The following is a 17,381-nucleotide window of genomic DNA, read 5'->3' on the forward strand; positions in this document are numbered from 1 at the left end:
GCATACCTGGGTGTTGGTCTCCCCTTCGGTCCTCTCAACCGGATGCTGGGGACTATTTTACCCCCTACTACTACCACATAACACATATCACATAATCTCTCTAGCATGACTGGGCATGACTGCCCCTTCGGCCCTATCGACCGGTAATCTAGGGACTATCTCCCCTACTGTTACTAGCACAAGGCCCCATCGACCGGTAATCTAGGGACTATCTCCCCTACTGTTACTAGCACATAACATCATATCATACTAGCACATAAACATATCACAGGTAGTAGCAACCCTAGATGAATATCACAGAGACAATCATCTAATCATACAACTCCTACTGGTGGGCCAATATTGTGGCCGTAGACCCACTGCTACTGGAAGGTAACTCACCTCGAAAAGTAGCTGCTGAAAGTCTGCTTGCTAAGCGCCTGACTACTGAACCGGTAATCCTCCAGCTATAAATCATAAACATAGATTAGCCACTCATAAATACCCTTAGATCAGATGACTGACCCACCCCTGGTCCAAGGTCAACTCCTTGGTCAAAGTCAACTTCCAGTTGACTGGACTCGCTGAGTCATGGCACAGACTCGCCGAGTCCTTCTCCCACTAACCCGGTCCTACTCGATAAGTCCCTCTTCTCACTCACTGAGTCACCCTTAACTCACTACTTGGGACGAAAGAACCGACTCGTGATCCGACTCGCCGAGTCCAAGAACAACTCGCCGAGTCCCCACCAGGGACTAGGTCGATCCTGAACTCTACGTGTTGCTCCGGAGGTATCCCAGGCAACTCCTCGGGGAATACATCTGCAAACTCTCGAACCACGGGGACATTGTCCACTGTCGCCTTACCTGCCTCCCGGACGTCCATGACATAAGCGACATATCCTGCGCAACCCCGCTGAAGGTAACGCCTAGCTCTCGCTGCTGAACATAAGGCTGGTCCTCGTTGTGGCCTCTCGCCCTGAATCAACAGCTCTCCCCCACTTGGGGTCCTGATCCGTACCAACTGCTGTGCGCAGTCGATCACTGCCACATTGGGGCTTAACCAATCCATACTGATAATAAGCTTGTTCCCCCGCAAAGGTATGGGAACCAGGTCGACCGGATACCGCTCCTCAAACAATCTCAATACACAATCCCGGAAGACCTCTGATGCTCGCACCGACCGATCGTCCGCAATATCAACCTCTAAAGGGCAATCCAACATGCCCGAGGACTCAGGAAACTTCTTGCTAAGCGCAAGAGAAACAAATGATCGGGTAGCCCCCGAATCAAACAACACCTGAACTGGGATACCGTTCACATGGAACGATCCTAAACAGAGCACATACATATAACATATCAAAATTACAACAGCATAACATAAAGCATAAATAAGAAATCATACCTGTCACCACATCGGGTGTGACGCATGCCTCATCTGTAGTCAGCTGAAAGGCCCGACTCCTCACCACTGGAGCCTCCGACTTGCCCTGCCAGCCATCTATGATCCGCAGGGTCGCTGGAGCTAGCGCCTTCACTAGCGCTGATGCTTCTGTCAACTGGGGGCAATTAGCCTTCTTGTGTCCCCTCTGGTTGCTGTGGAAACACAACTACTCAAACGTCGAAAAGACAGGCGTAGGGGCGGTATAATCCCTTCTGAAATGCCCCAACTTGCCGCACTTATAGCAGCCTGCCGATCCCAGCTTGCACACTCCCTCGTGCGTCTTGCCGCATTTCTTGCAGCGGCCTCGCCCCTGTTGACCTTTCGGCCCTGCGTCTGGTCCCTTGGGCTTCTTCCCCGAAGCCCCCGCAACCTGTCCCTCCTCTGCCTTCCTTTTTCGAATACGCTCCAGATCAATCTCCCTCTCCATAGCCCTGACAATCATGGAATCCAGGGTATGGCAAGCTGAAAAACTAACATGCTCCCGAATGTCCGCTCGTAGCATGTCATGATAGCGGGTCCTCCTCATATCCTCATCTCCCGCATACTGGGGCACCACCAATTCCCTCTCCCGGAACTTGGTGGTGATCTCCGCCACAGTCTCCGTAGTCTGCCTCATGTCCAAAAACTCTCTGGCCAGCTGCTGAAGCTCTACTGCTGGCGCAAACTCTGCTCGGAACCGGATCACAAAATCCGACCATGTCATAGCCTCAACAGTCGAGGCTCCCAATGAGTCACCAACAGACTCCCACCAGTCTCTATCTCTGTCTCTCAAACACCCTGCTACATATCTCACCTTCGACCCCTCGGGGCAGAAGCTGGTCAGCTGTGCAGACTCAATGTCCGCGATCCATCGTCTGCAGCAATGGGGTCCTTCGCCCCATGGAAATCCGGCGCACCACTGCCCCTGAAAGTCCTTAAAGGACAGTGTACGAGATCCTGACTGGCCAGATGCCATGTCACTCCTGAACGCCCTGAGGCGGTCCTCCATCAGCTCAACTATCCCTTCCTTGATCGACCTGAAAATGATGGGGGTCGACTCAAGGATGCCTCCGGTGATCTCTGACGTGATGAACTCGCTTAGCCTCTCATCTACTGGCTCGGAACCTGATCCCGAACCCGATCCCTCTCCAGAACTGCCACCTGCTGGCCTCTGACGTAGTACCACCATTCTACAATACACACAGGCAACCATTGGTGATACTGATACCTCTAAAGGGATCACATCTATTACAAGTTCCCTGGTCTTGCCTCAGCCTTCCTTAATTCGGGTACGGATCCTATGCTTTCAGTAGTATGGGCCAATACTACCTTCCACATCTATCCGTACCTTCCTCAAGAACAACATTGACTCCACCAGATCCCTTTTTCCACTACTGACCCTCTGCTATTCCCATTCTAGGCTTGCCCTAGCGAAAAATCTCTGACTCCACCCAAATCGGTCCTTAGCCGCTGAAGGCCTCCTTGTAATGCCAGTTAGCCATTACCTGGATACCATCACATGTGATGAGGCCCATATAATCCTTCGAGTAACATACTCGTCCCTACAACGGTTAGACTCAAACAAGAGCTGCGCAATAGGGCCAAATCCAATACTATGAGAGTATTCAACCCTGATCACATGTAATGTGACGTATCCACCTAATGACTAACTTCCATCACGCAGAGTTCCACGTAGCACAAAGCAAGCAACATTCGGATGGAGGAAAACTACTCAACCAAATCTATCCTCAACATGAGAAACTGAACTAGCACATAATGCTAAGCTCATACTACCAGGCATAACCTAATTAGGCTATCCTACCACTGTCTACCCAATACTAGCATGCAGTTCTCATAAGCTGAAGCACATAAAGCTGACACATAAGGCATCACTCCTAGATCCTTAGTCCTATTCTAGCATGTTGTTCTACTGAAACTGTTAAAAATAACATAAACTTGTATGGGTACTTTAGGGAATACTTACTTGGGCTTGGCCGGTCGCGCACATCACACACTTCGTTCTTTCTTAAAACTCTTTACTTAATCCTTTAGAAAACTTCTTCTTTTTCGAAATTCCTTAATCCCTTGATTTGAGTTCATACACCCCCGAAGGTGTGTCTGAATCCCTCAAACCGGGGCCCTGATACCAACTTGTAACATCCCAAAATACGAGTCAAAAATTTCATTTTTAATTAAAAACTTGCAAAGCATTTGTAAATAAACATTGTCTGATCAAATCATTTCGCATCCCTACAACGTGTTTGAAAACCAAAATACGAAATCAACCAAGAGTCAGAGTACAAATCCCAGATCAATCTCGGAAGGCGGAAAAACAGTGTGTGTGTGTGTGTGATGTGCCGCTACCGTGCCAACTCCTTCCCCTTCGAAGAAGAGGTACCTGAAACCAAAACTGAAAACTGTAAGCACGAAGATTAGTGAGTTTCCCCACTGTACCACATACCATATAACCACATAACATACATATATCATCAGCCATATCTGGGTGCCCGACCTACCCCTTCGGTCCTCTCGACCGAATACTAACTAGCATATCTGGGTGCTGGTCTCCCCTTCGGTCCTCTTGACCGGATACTGACTAGCATACCTGGGTGCTGGTCTCCCCTTCGGTCCTCTAGACCGGATGCTGGGGACTATTTCACCCCCTACTACTACCACATAACACATATCACATAATCTCTCTAGCAGGATTGGGCATGACTTCCCCTTCGGCCCTATCGACCGGTAATCTGGGGACTATCTCCCCTACTGTTACTAGCACATAGCATCATATCATACTAGCACATAAACATATCACATGTAGTAGCAACCCTAGATGAATATCACAGAGACAATCATCTAATCATACAACTCCTACTGGTGGGCCAATATTGTGGCCGTAGACCCACTGCTACTGGAAGGTAACTCACCTCGAAAAGTAGCTGCTGAAAGTCTGCTTGCTAAGCGCCTGACTGCTGAACCGGTAATCCTCCAGCTATAAATCATAAACATAGATTAGCCACTCATAAATACCCTTAGATCAGATGACTGACCCACCCCTGGTCCAAGGTCAACTCCTTGGTCAAAGTCAACTTCCAGTTGACTGGACTCGCTGAGTCATGGCACAGACTCGCCGAGTCCTTCTCCCACTAACCCGGTCCTACTCGATAAGTCCCTCTTCTCACTCACTGAGTCACCCTTAACTCACTACTTGGGACGAAAGAACCGACTCGTGATCCGACTCGCCGAGTCCAAGAACAACTTGCCGAGTCCCCACCAGGGACTAGGTCGATCCTGAACTCTACGTGTTGCTCCGGAGGTATCCCAGGCAACTCCTCGGGGAATACATCTGCAAACTCTCGAACCACGGGGACATCGTCCACTGTCGCCTTACCTGCCTCCCGGACGTCCATGACATAAGCGACATATCCTACGCAACCCCGCTGAAGGTAACGCCTAGCTCTCGCTGCTGAACATAAGGCTGGTCCTCGTTGTGGCCTCTCGCCCTGAATCAACAGCTCTCCCCCACTTGGGGTCCTGATCTGTACCAACTGCTGTGCGCAGTCGATCACTGCCACATTGGGGCTTAACCAATCCATACTGATAATAAGCTTGTTCCCCCGCAAAGGTATGGGAACCAGGTCGACCGGATACCGCTCCTCAAACAATCTCAATACACAATCCCGGAAGACCTCTGATGCTCGCACCCACCGATCGTCCGTTAAACTAAGAGCTTGCATAAAAAGAACGTGCATAAAAAGAACGTCCATAAAAAGAACGTCCAAATCCGACTTCGTATGAGGAAGTTATTATTTTTTCTAAGATTTGTCATAACAGTATGCAAACCGAAATTCGAATTTAGATTGATCGATTTTTAGCCGACACAACCTAAATTAGAATTGAAGAAATCATTAACAGGAGCTCAACGATAAAAAGACAATCGAAAACAGAGTCTGTATGTAAGAGTTATGAATTTTACACGGTCGGTAAACAGTGTAATCTTCCCATACTGTTAAATTTAAAATCGGTCAAGAATTAGCCGATGGAGTCAAAACAAGAGTTTTAGATCTTGTCAATTCTCACGCATCGATATAAAGAACGTCGAAAACAGAGCTCGTATGTGAAAGTTACGAAATTTAGATGTCGGGATGGGCTGATGCGAATTGGGTGACGTCACGTCATATGAGCCATTGCTTCCTCCCCATGCCTTGACACCAGATGGTGACACCTGGCACTCAACTCAACAAGTTGGAGGCTCATAACTTGTCAAGACGATCCATTTTTCAGCCTATAAATACCATGCGAGGCTCACTCATTTTCCTCACACCTCAACCCTTCTTTCTCTCTCTAACTTCTCTTTAAACCTCCCCCAATATCTAGTAACTTCTAAGTGCTAGAGGAAAGCCCCTGTAGCGCCAGAAGGCTCCGAGAAAAAGAGCTTTTTGGCTCGAAAGTTTTGCCCCCGCAAAACCCGATTCCTAGCCAAACCCCCAATAAGTGAGATATGGTTACCCTACTTTAAGTATATCTTATGTTTAAGTTCATTATCGCTATTATAAACTTATAAACAATAAATATATTATAAAATATAATATACAAAATGTTATATATCTTTTAACTAATCATGATACGGGGAATTTGGTTTGAAAGGGTTGCGTAAAGTTGTTGGATTTAAGAAGTGCTATAATGCCAAAATGGTCCTGCCCTCCGGTGTTTCATGTCTGGACCTTGTCTGTACACAGTGGTTGAAAAGTATTGCTTAACACTTGACAATTTTCTCGTAAATAGTCGCTATAAATATTAGACTAAAATCTAGCAGTAATAATACTAGGTTTGGCCGAAGGAAAATAGAATTGTTAGAAGCGAAGCGCTGTCCGAGTTTGGAATCATCACTTTAACAAGTGAGTGCATAGTTACTTTTATCTTACACATAGATATAAATTATTTAATATAAATTACGTGCTATGTGTGCATATTATATGTGTTCCTGCTATCTATGCTAGATGAACGATTTATACATGTTTACGTGATTTAAACTGTATACGTATTTTTATACTTATAAATATATATATATATTGGGTAGCGACGGGTGATGAGAGATAGGTGATGATAGATAGGTGATTATAAATAGGTGATGTGAGATGGGAGGAGATACCATAACCTTGACCGATGATGTGTCGATGTAGTCATCTACCAGAGTATATGTGGCGACCACAGACTATTCTAGATAGTCATGTGGAAACACCAACATGCTCATAACCTGTAGGTGATGAATTACGAGTTTAGGTGATGCTGTAACTACGTATTTATGCGATGATACTCTAACCCTTACTATGAATTACGAGTTTAGGCGATGTTGTAACTACGTATTCATGCAATGATACTCTAACTCTTACTCGACACGTATTGAGGGAGTAATCCCCGAATCAGTACTGTCTGTGCGATGTAGGCGATTATCCTTAGGAAAAGTCCTTAGGAACAAATATATAAGAAAATGCGATGTAAGGAGATGAGAGGTAAATACGATGTAGGAGATGACCCTTAGGATGAGTCTTAAAGGAAGTTTAAATGAAGAAAATGGGGATCGGTAATCGTGTTAATTGTATGACATAAATTATGTGAAGAAACAAGTTAACTATATTATTGTGGGTTGAAACCCTATGTACTCACCAGGTTTTCCAACTTGACACACTCAGTTTAATTGTATCACATGTATCGATACGAAACTACATTACACTGAAAGATTAAAGGAGATGTAAATTACTAGTATAAATGAATGTAAGGTCTGTTTATGCTTATGTTTATATATTGACAATGACATCCCAAAGTTTTAATACAAACAAAATACATTTCTTCGGAAATGTTTTGATCATATATTTATCATGTTTTTTGGGAACAAATGCTACAATATTATTCTTTAAAATGAATAACCTGATTTTCAAATAAGCATAAATAAAAATTTTAAAATGACCGTGAATTTCAGGATGTCACAAATACATATAAAACTTTTTTTATACGTATACAAATATTTTTAAATGTATAAATAATATTTTTATATGTATAATTAACATTTATATATATATATATATGTGTGTGTGTGTGTGTGTGATTTTAATTGTATAACATTATTTATACAGTTAAATATGTAAAAATAATATGTAATAATATATATATATATATATATATATATATATATATATATATATATATATATATTTAATAGGTATAAATATATATTTAGTATGCACTTTAAGAAATAAAAGCACTTTTATATTTAAATATGTATAAAAAAGATTTTATGCATTATATATATATATATATATATATATATATATATATATATATATATATATATATATATATATATGTTCAAATGTGAATTGACATCTATTGTGCGGACGTGTGGACAGTGGTATTCTGTGAGAATGACAAAAAAATGTGTTGTTTGATAATATGAATATGTTTAATCTTACATAACTATTGTCATTATCACACATTCTTACTAATTAAATCGTCTATAAGGTTATTATAGACTTTTTATTATTGTCTCATTCTGTTAGAATGTTGTCAAAATGTTTATTGAGTTGTATTCTGTAAAAATCAAAATGAGTGAAAAACGATGTGTGAGAATAAAAATGAATAAAAATTAGTGAGAATGTATGAAAATGATGATAGTTGTGTGAGGTTGAACGTATTCATATTAATAAACAACTTATTTTCTTAGTAATTATCATAGAATAGTATTGTCCACCCGTCCACACAATAGTTGTCTATCCACATTATAACCTAGCCCATATATATATATATATATATATATATATATATATATATATATATATATATATATATATACTATCTTATAAAAGAAATCTCACTATTTCTATAAATAGATTGAATATAATAATATTATTTTTTTAAGACGTCCAAATCATTAAGTTAATAGTACAAGTAACCACTAATAAAATAATATTATAATCATAAATGTTCAAATGATAATACGTACATCAAAGATTCAATTTCATTTGACTGGGCTTTCCTTATATCTCGGTATTTCCAAGTTGAAAGTCAACACTTATTCAAATAACAAGCCATAATTACGGAGGACAGAAAGGGTTGTTTTGCTCCATTTCTACGACTTTCTCCAAATTCATCACCGGTTGATTTATATCGGTCTAAACCCTAACCATCATTGTTTTCCATAAACCTTAAAGCAGCCGCCAATCAACATCGAATTCACCAACTTCGAACATCGGAGACTAACACAAAGTAGAAAGATGATATCAACTGGAGTGATCTCTAACCCTATCTTTATCTCAGACGTCCAGTCAGCCACCACTACTAACACCACCACCAAGCGACATCGACGTCAATATTATCTATCACGGCAACACCACCACCATTACCGAACACAAATACGATAAGATATGTCGGATGTGTGTGTGTGTGTTTATTTTTTATTTTGAAAATGAAGATGTGTGTGTTTTTTATATTATGCTTGTGTTTTATATGTTTATCAGTTTATGTTGGTGTATGAATGAGTATAAATTTGTTTTACGTATAAATCAATATATGTGGGTATTTCTTTGATGTTTTTAGATTCGGGTCTCTAATAGATTATGTTTCATGTTTTTGGATGTGGATATACGAATGGTAGAGACAGACAATATGATCTCTATGAGTTGTTGCAGATATGTGTAGCATTCAATCTTTTGTAAAAAGACCGGTACATATATGTGTATCTAGCTTCTGACTATTCTTCTTCATTGGGTTTATTGCAGGTTAGCAAACAAAATTCTTGTGTTTGTTACACTTTATCAAAACAAACCCTTTTCTGGTGCTCTGTTTTCAAAGCATACTCTTTGTTTCTTCTTTTTGAATGTTTTTATAGCCTTGAGTAAGTTCATGTAGCCTCAAATTTTCTTGAATGTTTATTGTAGCTTCAGGTTGAGGACATTTATGTTGGTATCTATTGGAACATTTTGGGAAATAGAAAACAAGTTGCTTCTATTGGGAAGAGCAAGGAGAAGTTGGCAAGGATGTACGAGGTTAAAGATCCAAATGACATCTTTGTATTCAAATTCAAAACACACGTTGGTGGTGCCAAGTCAACATGTTTGGATTGCTTTATGATTATGTTAAGATTGTGAAGAATTATGAATCAAAATACAGGATTATCAGGGTAATTATCTTAATAATTTTTCTTTAATGATAGAAGCATTTGTGTTATTTCTACTTTTGTCTTTGTGTTTGCACTTTTTTCCCTTAAATCTCTTATATCTTTTTGGTTCTTTGTAGAATCGATTAGATACCAAGGTGGAGAAGTCAAGAAAGAGCATGACAAACTAGATCAAGAGGCGTGAAGAAGGTAATTAGTTAATTTACCAGTTTGAAGTTATTCTAGATAATAGAAAAGAATTTTAAATTTATTATTGGTTGGGTAAGACTACTATTTATCTGACAATGTCGATTTTTACCAATTTGATATGTTTAAGTTTGTCGCATTTTTATTATTTTTTGGATTAGTTTTATAAACCGGTAAAACAAGTCTATCTTAGTTGCTTATATATATATTTAACCTTTTATTTCATTATGCAAGTTGACTTGGACGCTTTGTCAAAGAAAATACATGTTTATTTTCTATTGTATTTAAAACCATTTTTTTATGAAATGGAGTTGGTTCTTGTAAATCATGTTCTAAGTGTGGATCTACAGTAAAATGGTTGGTTAAGACTAACATAGTTATTATAGCTCATGAGCCTTTTTCCAACATGGATCGCCTTGAATATGGTCTTCACGAAGAAGGTAGAGTTACATCACTAACTAACATTTTTTATTCATCACAAATTTCTTATAATAATCTAATTAGTATTAAAATTATGTTATTTTTCTTTTATGTGCTTGCTTCTGGTGTGTTGTATGAATGATATGGTATTGGGATCTGTTATTCATACAAACAGGGTCACCAACAAAGGATTTAGATGTTTATTCCTTTGTGTGGTGTTTGAAGTTTTATGTGGGGGGTTATGTATAGGCAGCACAATATTACAGAGCTTGAGAGTCTGTTACACAAACACAACTATATAGCTTAATCAAGTTTTTATCTTCTTCATGTTGGGTTTGTTCTTTTTACTATAATTGGATGTTAAAAGAAATTGTATTTGATTCCAATTGACCTTGATTTGATTAGTAAATATAGAAAGTAAATTACTACTTTTATATGATTAAGTAGGATGCTATCGTTGGTAAGAAATGTAGGCATGTTGTAATTACGTGAAAAGAAATGTAATTATGTTTGTTGACAACTTCTTTCTGCTAATATGAGATTGCAAATTTAAATGGACTTACTGGTAAGAGCTGAATAAACTAACCAACGATGCAATTTCATATACGACATGTTCGTCTCTGATTTGTGTAACATTTATAACATAACTTGTTGTTAATCTAACATTTTCTACTTTTTATTCTTTTTTTGTTATTCTTTTTTGCTTATTACCTTTAGTTTATTAAATATTAGTAGATCACTCAAGTTTGTGTAGCGTACTCCATGACATTTTAATTTAGGTTTTATCAGATTTTATAAACATGACATATAATATACAAACATAAAGAAACAACTTCTAATGCCATAGTAAATTCAAAATTTACTTTGTTTAACCATTGTGAATTAGAGATGGATAATAACCAAATAGCCAATTATCTACTAACAATTTGATATATATATATATATATATATATATATATATATATATATATATATATATATATATATATATATATATATATATATATATTTGCAATTAAAATATGGTGCAATAATTCTTTTTAGTGATGGTAATTAAGAAGTTCATTTTAGGATTTTAATTTGAGCCACTGTTTTCTTCTTAATAATAAAATTTAATTTGGCCACATATATTAGAGAATATAATACACTTCTTTATTTTAAATGCTAATGGTCAGTGATAATATATAATTACAATAACTTGATATCTATTTCTTATTAACAAAAAATACAATAATAAGTTAAATCGGAAGTTATTAATTAAAAAAGAATTGTTATTGAAAATGATTCTTTATGTGAAATCGATATTTAAAAAGACATTTATTAATTAAAAAGGCGATTCTAGAACAATGCGAACATGTCCCAAACGTCCAATGCTCATGGGTTTCACTTAAGAAGGGATGTTGATGGATATGAATGAATCGTGAGGTATGTCGAAGGAAAATCATGTTCTCGAGTTTCATTGATGGAAGGAAAGGGAGGGGAATGAAAGGATTTTAAAGCCATATTTTCCTGTTAAATTTTCCTCTCAAATTATGCGGATTCCGGAAGAAAATGAGGGAAAGGAAAATCTCTTAGTTATATTTTCTTTTCCCTCCCAACTCAGGAACACAAAAACTCAAAAATTTTCTTTCATTTACTTAAACTCGGGAACACAGAATAAGAAAAATTTTCTTTCCCTATTTTTATTTTTATCAATATTTTCCTTCCTTTTCCTTCTTTGAGTTACAAAAAAAAAAAACTCTTAGGAACAAGGCATAAGTGGATGATTCTAAAAAAAAATGACGCATACTATTATAGCACATGAAAATATGATTGGTAACTCAATATTTAACAATATATCAATTTAACTTTACTATTGGTGTCGAGAAGAATATATACTCCTTCGATATACGTTGATGTAATTTTTTTAATATCCAATAGAAGAAACTATACATCGAAAAGAAAATAATTGCCGCATACCACACTGCACGAGGTACCCCAATAGTAGACCTGACAAATGTGTCGTGTCGTGTCGGGTTCGTGTCGTGTCAAGACATTAAACGGGTTGAGAGTGCTTGACCCTAACTTGGCCCGTTTAATTATCGTGTCGTGTCAACCCGTTTATTTTCGTGTCAGATTTCGGGTTAAGGTTTAAACCTTATAAATATGTTGTGTCATGTCGGCTTGAAACATTCTAAAGGTTGAAAAGAAAGAGTCATGGAGGAAAAAAAATGAAAAAGTGAAATGCTGGAGTTGGGAGGTGGAACGCACAAAAAAATTATACTCCCCCATCCCATATTTATTGTCCATTTTTACTTTTGAAGTTTTTATTTTTCTACTTTCATCTTAAATATTTTTATTTGTGTTATAAATTACTTGATAAAACTTATAACAATGAAAAAACATTTAAAACACAATTCATTCATATATTTTGCATTAAGTGTTATATATCAATAACAAAAATATTTAAGGTCAAATTTGAACAATAAAGACTTCCAAAGTCAAAATTGGGCAATAAATATGGACGGAGGTAGTAGTAAGTTTAGTAAGCAAAATGGAAAGAGTTAGAGTTAGGAAGCAAATGAGATAGATAGTGAGGAGTACAATTAAGTCAGTTTGAAATTTTGAACTTTACTTTTTAGTTCTTGAATTTGGGGCACTACAAATATATAATATTGAAAATATTTATAAAAATATGATATCTTTACTATATTATTAAAGATATTGCGCATTTCTTGAAAATTAAGAGGTATACATTTTATAGCACCATGTATAATCTATTAAGCTTACAGTATATACATATACACGCACGTATCATTTTAATGTATGGTCGTAGCTTCTCTTGGAAAACCCTAATACCCTCTATCAGCCATCGTTTCTTCCAAAAGCTTCTTCCAAATCTATTTCGTCTACCTCCTAACTTTCTTCAATTTCTGATAGGCTTCCATTACCACCACCCTCCTATAGTCGTCGCTAACGCCACCCTGACGACGTTGTCGTTACCTTCAGTCGTCGTCTGCAGCCCCGCTTCTACCTAGAAACTGTAACTCTATCTCGCTGCCACCATCAGACACTATTAACTGCAAGCCCTAACCTTAGAGTGTCCTATCCATCACTAATTCTATGGCTTTCGTCGTGTTCATCTTCGCCTTACTTCTCAAAGTCTCCACCGCCCTTTCCAGTCAGGACATAAACCATCTATTCTCTACCGTCCTCATTTTTGGCGATTCCACTGCAGATTCTGGCAACAACAATTACATAAATACCCCATTGAAAGCCGACCATCCCCCATACGGGGAAGACTTTCCTGGAAAAATCCCCACCGGCCGATTTTCAAACGGAAAACTGGTGTCAGACTTTTGGGCGTCTCTGCTAGGAATAAAACAAACCGTTCCTCCGTTCCTACAGCTTAATATCTCCGATTTTGATATCCGCACCGGAGTGAACTTCACTTTTGTCGGATCGGGCTACAATGACATGACGGCTCAGATTTCACAGGTGATTACTGTGACGAAGCAATTATATTGCTTTAAGGAGTATATAAAGAGATTGAAGAAAGTTGTGGGGATCAAAGTTGAGGGGGCGTTGGTGTCAATTAGTGTCGGAACAAATGATTTCATGATTAGCTACTACGATCTGCCTTCTAGAGGAGACGATTTCTCCATGGACGATTACCAGGATTATATATTGAAGAAGCTTCAGAATTTCGTCAATGTAACTCTCTCTCTCTCTCTCTCTCCCCTATCTCTCTCTATGTCTTTATTTAAATAGTTTGTTTGATTTTGTGGTGGTGGTTGATAGGAGTTGTACAAGCACGGATGTCAAACAATGGTGGTTTCAGGGCTACCTCTGATGGAGAGGTGCTACTTTCTCTCACTAGCTTTAAAAATAATTATTATGATGATGATATTAATCTCTTTCCATATGATATTTTGATAGGTCGACTAGATTTGGGTAACTATGAATGCTTCTTAGACGTGAGGCTTACTAGAGATAACAACATAACCACTGGAAAGATCTATCAGGTACCATTACCATTTACCAAAATTTGTGTTGTATTATTTCTACACTCTAAAGTAGTGATTAGTGCCAGATTCTTTCAGTAATTTGTTCTCATTTTGCCAGTCTATTCTTCTACTAGGTCAGAAAAATAAACTCACCTTCAGTTGGACATTGAATCAGAGGTAGCCCTGAAACCACCATTGTTTGACATCCGTGCTTGTACAACTCCTATCAACCACCACCACAAAATCAAACAAACTGTTTAAATAAAGACATAGAGAGAGATAGGGGGGAGAGAGAGAGAGAGAGTTACATTGACGAAATTCTGAAGCTTCTTCAATATATAATCCTGGTAATCGTCCATGGAGAAATCGTCTCTTCTAGAAGGCAGATCGTAGTAGCTAATCATGAAATCATTTGTTCCGACACTAATTGACACCAACGCCCCCTCAACTTTGATCCCCACAACTTTCTTCAATCTCTTTATATACTCCTTAAAGCAATACAATTGCTTCGTCACAGTAATCACCTATGAAATCTGAGCCGTCATGTCATTGTAGCCCGATCCGACAGAAGTGAAGTTCACTCCGGTGCGGATATCAAAATCGGAGATATTAAGCTGTAGGAACGGAGGAACGGTTTGTTTTATTCCTAGCAGAGACGCCCAAAAGTCCGACACCAGTTTTCCGTTTGAAAACCGGCCGGTGGGGATTTTTCCAGGAAAGTCTTCCCCGTATGGGGGATGGTCGGCTTTCAATGGGGGTATTTATGTAATTGTTGTTGCCAGAATCTGCAGTGGAGTCGCCAAAAATGAGGACGGTAGAGAATAGATGGGTTATGTTCTGACTGGAAAGGGCGGTGGAGACTTTGAGAAGTAAGGTGAAGATGAACACGACGAAAGCCATAGAATTAGTGATGGATAGGACACTCTAAGGTTAGGGCTTGCAGTTAATAGTGTCTGATGGTGGCAGCGAGATAGAGTTACAGTTTCTAGGTAGAAGCGGGGCTGCAGACGACGACTGAAGGTAACGACAACGTCGTCAGGGTAGCGATAGCGACGACTATAGGAGGGTGGTGGTAATGGAAGCCTATCAGAAATTGAAGAAAGTTAGGAGGTAGACGAAATAGATTTGGAAGAAGCTTTTGGAAGAAACAATGGCTGATAGAGGGTATTAGGGTTTTCCAAGAGAAGCTACGACCATACATTAAAATGATACGTGCGTGTATATGTATATACTGTAAGCTTAATAGATTGTACATGGTGCTATAAAATGTATATCTCTTAATTTTCAAGAAATAGGCAATATCCTTAATAATATATATATATATATATATATATATATATATATATATATATATATATATATATATATATATATATATATATATATATATATATATATATATATATATATATATATATTTACGACTTCACAATAAAATCACAAAAAATGGTCCAACATAATGGAATGTGTGTAGCTCAATGTGGAGGAGACTATGCTTTTTGGCACTTCTTATTTACTCTATTAATTTATTTATATTTATATTTAATTAAACCTAAAATATTTTTATTTTATTTTAACCGCAAATTTTTTTTGAAAACCACGATGGTCAACACTCAACAACCCTTCACCGACCCGGTGAGTGAATTATAAAAATGATGCTTTACAGCTTTAGCTCTTCATCAACCTTTAATTTAGTACTTCAACTTCTGCATAAATGATTTTCATTTTTTTGTTCATAAAAATAAGGCTTCCATGATCAATTGAATAAATATATTTAGTGAGTACCATTTAAATAATAAAATTACTAATATAAATATTTGGTAATTCCCATAGGAAAAACATAATTACCTGTTACAAGAATCTACAACTTCTAAGTGGTATTTTATTTTCAAGACTAGGTGTGAGACCCATGTATTACATGAGTTTATTTAAAATAAATTAAATATAAAATTTTAACAATTTGAAAACATTAAATTTATAAGAAAAATAAGAAATTTTTTGAATTATTAAAATTAATGAGACTTTAATGCATTAGATACATTACATATATAAACCATTTTCTAATAAATACCTTACATATATATTACCTTATATATTAAATGTGGATTTTAATTTAATAAAATAAAAAATACAATAAAATGACAAGTGGAAAATAGAAAAATTTAAAATTTCTAGAAAATGCCATGTGTCCAAATGAATGAAAAGAGGACATGTGGCAAAGTCATTTTCATTTATTATGGTAGATTTGATTGAAATCAAATTTGATTTTGTTCAAATCGAAAGAGGTATAAATAGAGATTAAGAAAGAAAATAATTTTGGGGCACCCAGAGCGAGTCATATCATTCTCATGTTAATTACAGAAATCTTAAAGCTTAATTTAACCTCCAACACAAAACACATATCATAACAAATTCACTATTCAACGTAATTACAAAAGATTTGTTTATTTGTTTATTATTGTTTTTTTAAGGGAATGGGTGGGTCGGGGGAATTTTGTAATTAGATTTCCGAGGTTCTTAAATGAGATTACAAAGTTGAATGAGATGAAAAAAATATTAGTAAAACTATGATTTTACATAAAGTTAATTATTGAATTGTTAAATTAAAATTTTGAAGACAAAGACTACATGTACTATGTTTGTGATTGGTCGGAGGGAAACACGTATGTATGGACTTTACAGAGGTATCCCTTCTCATGAGCTAGAGGGTTGGAGGTTTCACGGAAGGACAAACTGCTACTGGAAAAGTCTCCAAACATGAGAAATCGTAGTATATGGAAAATCAACACTGTTCATACAATTTGCATTTGATACGTTTGGTTTTCTTCGCACCCGATGCGGTGAAACTTCTTAGTAGAATATAACAAATCATGCATATCAATCTTATATCCCCTAGATCTATGAATACAATTTTTAAAAGAATTAGTTTACCATACAAAAAAGTTTAGCGGCGCAACTTATTGCCTATTTGTCATCACTCGTTGTTGTACGATTCTCTGCAAGTGGTATAACTTTTATATATATCAAAACAACAATTTTTTTTATTTTTTATATTAAATTAGATGTTTTGTAACTAAAAAATCAGCAAAAATCTAAAATGGCGATGAGTAATAAAACTTATTCTGAAGTGACCAAAACTAGAGAGCAGTAAATAGTTAAGGGACGGTTTCTGTAATTATGTGTTGGTCAAAGTATAAAGTCAATCCAGAGGGGGA

The 17,381-nt window shown here is 37.2% G+C and overlaps 1 protein-coding gene and 1 pseudogene across 1 annotated transcript; one reads left to right on the forward strand and one right to left on the reverse strand.

The window, feature by feature from the left end:
* Nucleotides 1–13,201: 13,201 nt before the first annotated feature.
* On the forward strand, nt 13,202–14,117 carry LOC111913297 (GDSL esterase/lipase At1g06990). Its single transcript, XM_023909021.3, has 3 exons — nt 13,202–13,873; nt 13,961–14,019; nt 14,099–14,117. The coding sequence occupies exons 1-3, from the start codon at nt 13,283–13,285 to the stop codon at nt 14,115–14,117; spliced, it is 669 nt and encodes a 222-aa protein (XP_023764789.1). The 5' UTR covers nt 13,202–13,282.
* Nucleotides 14,118–14,296: 179 nt separating this feature from the next.
* On the reverse strand, nt 14,297–15,122 carry LOC111913298 (GDSL esterase/lipase At1g06990-like; annotated as a pseudogene).
* Between the last annotated feature and the right edge of the window lie 2,259 nt (nt 15,123–17,381).

The sequence above is a fragment of the Lactuca sativa genome, chromosome 5 (assembly GCF_002870075.4).
Source record: "Lactuca sativa cultivar Salinas chromosome 5, Lsat_Salinas_v11, whole genome shotgun sequence".
NCBI lineage: Eukaryota > Viridiplantae > Streptophyta > Magnoliopsida > Asterales > Asteraceae > Lactuca > Lactuca sativa.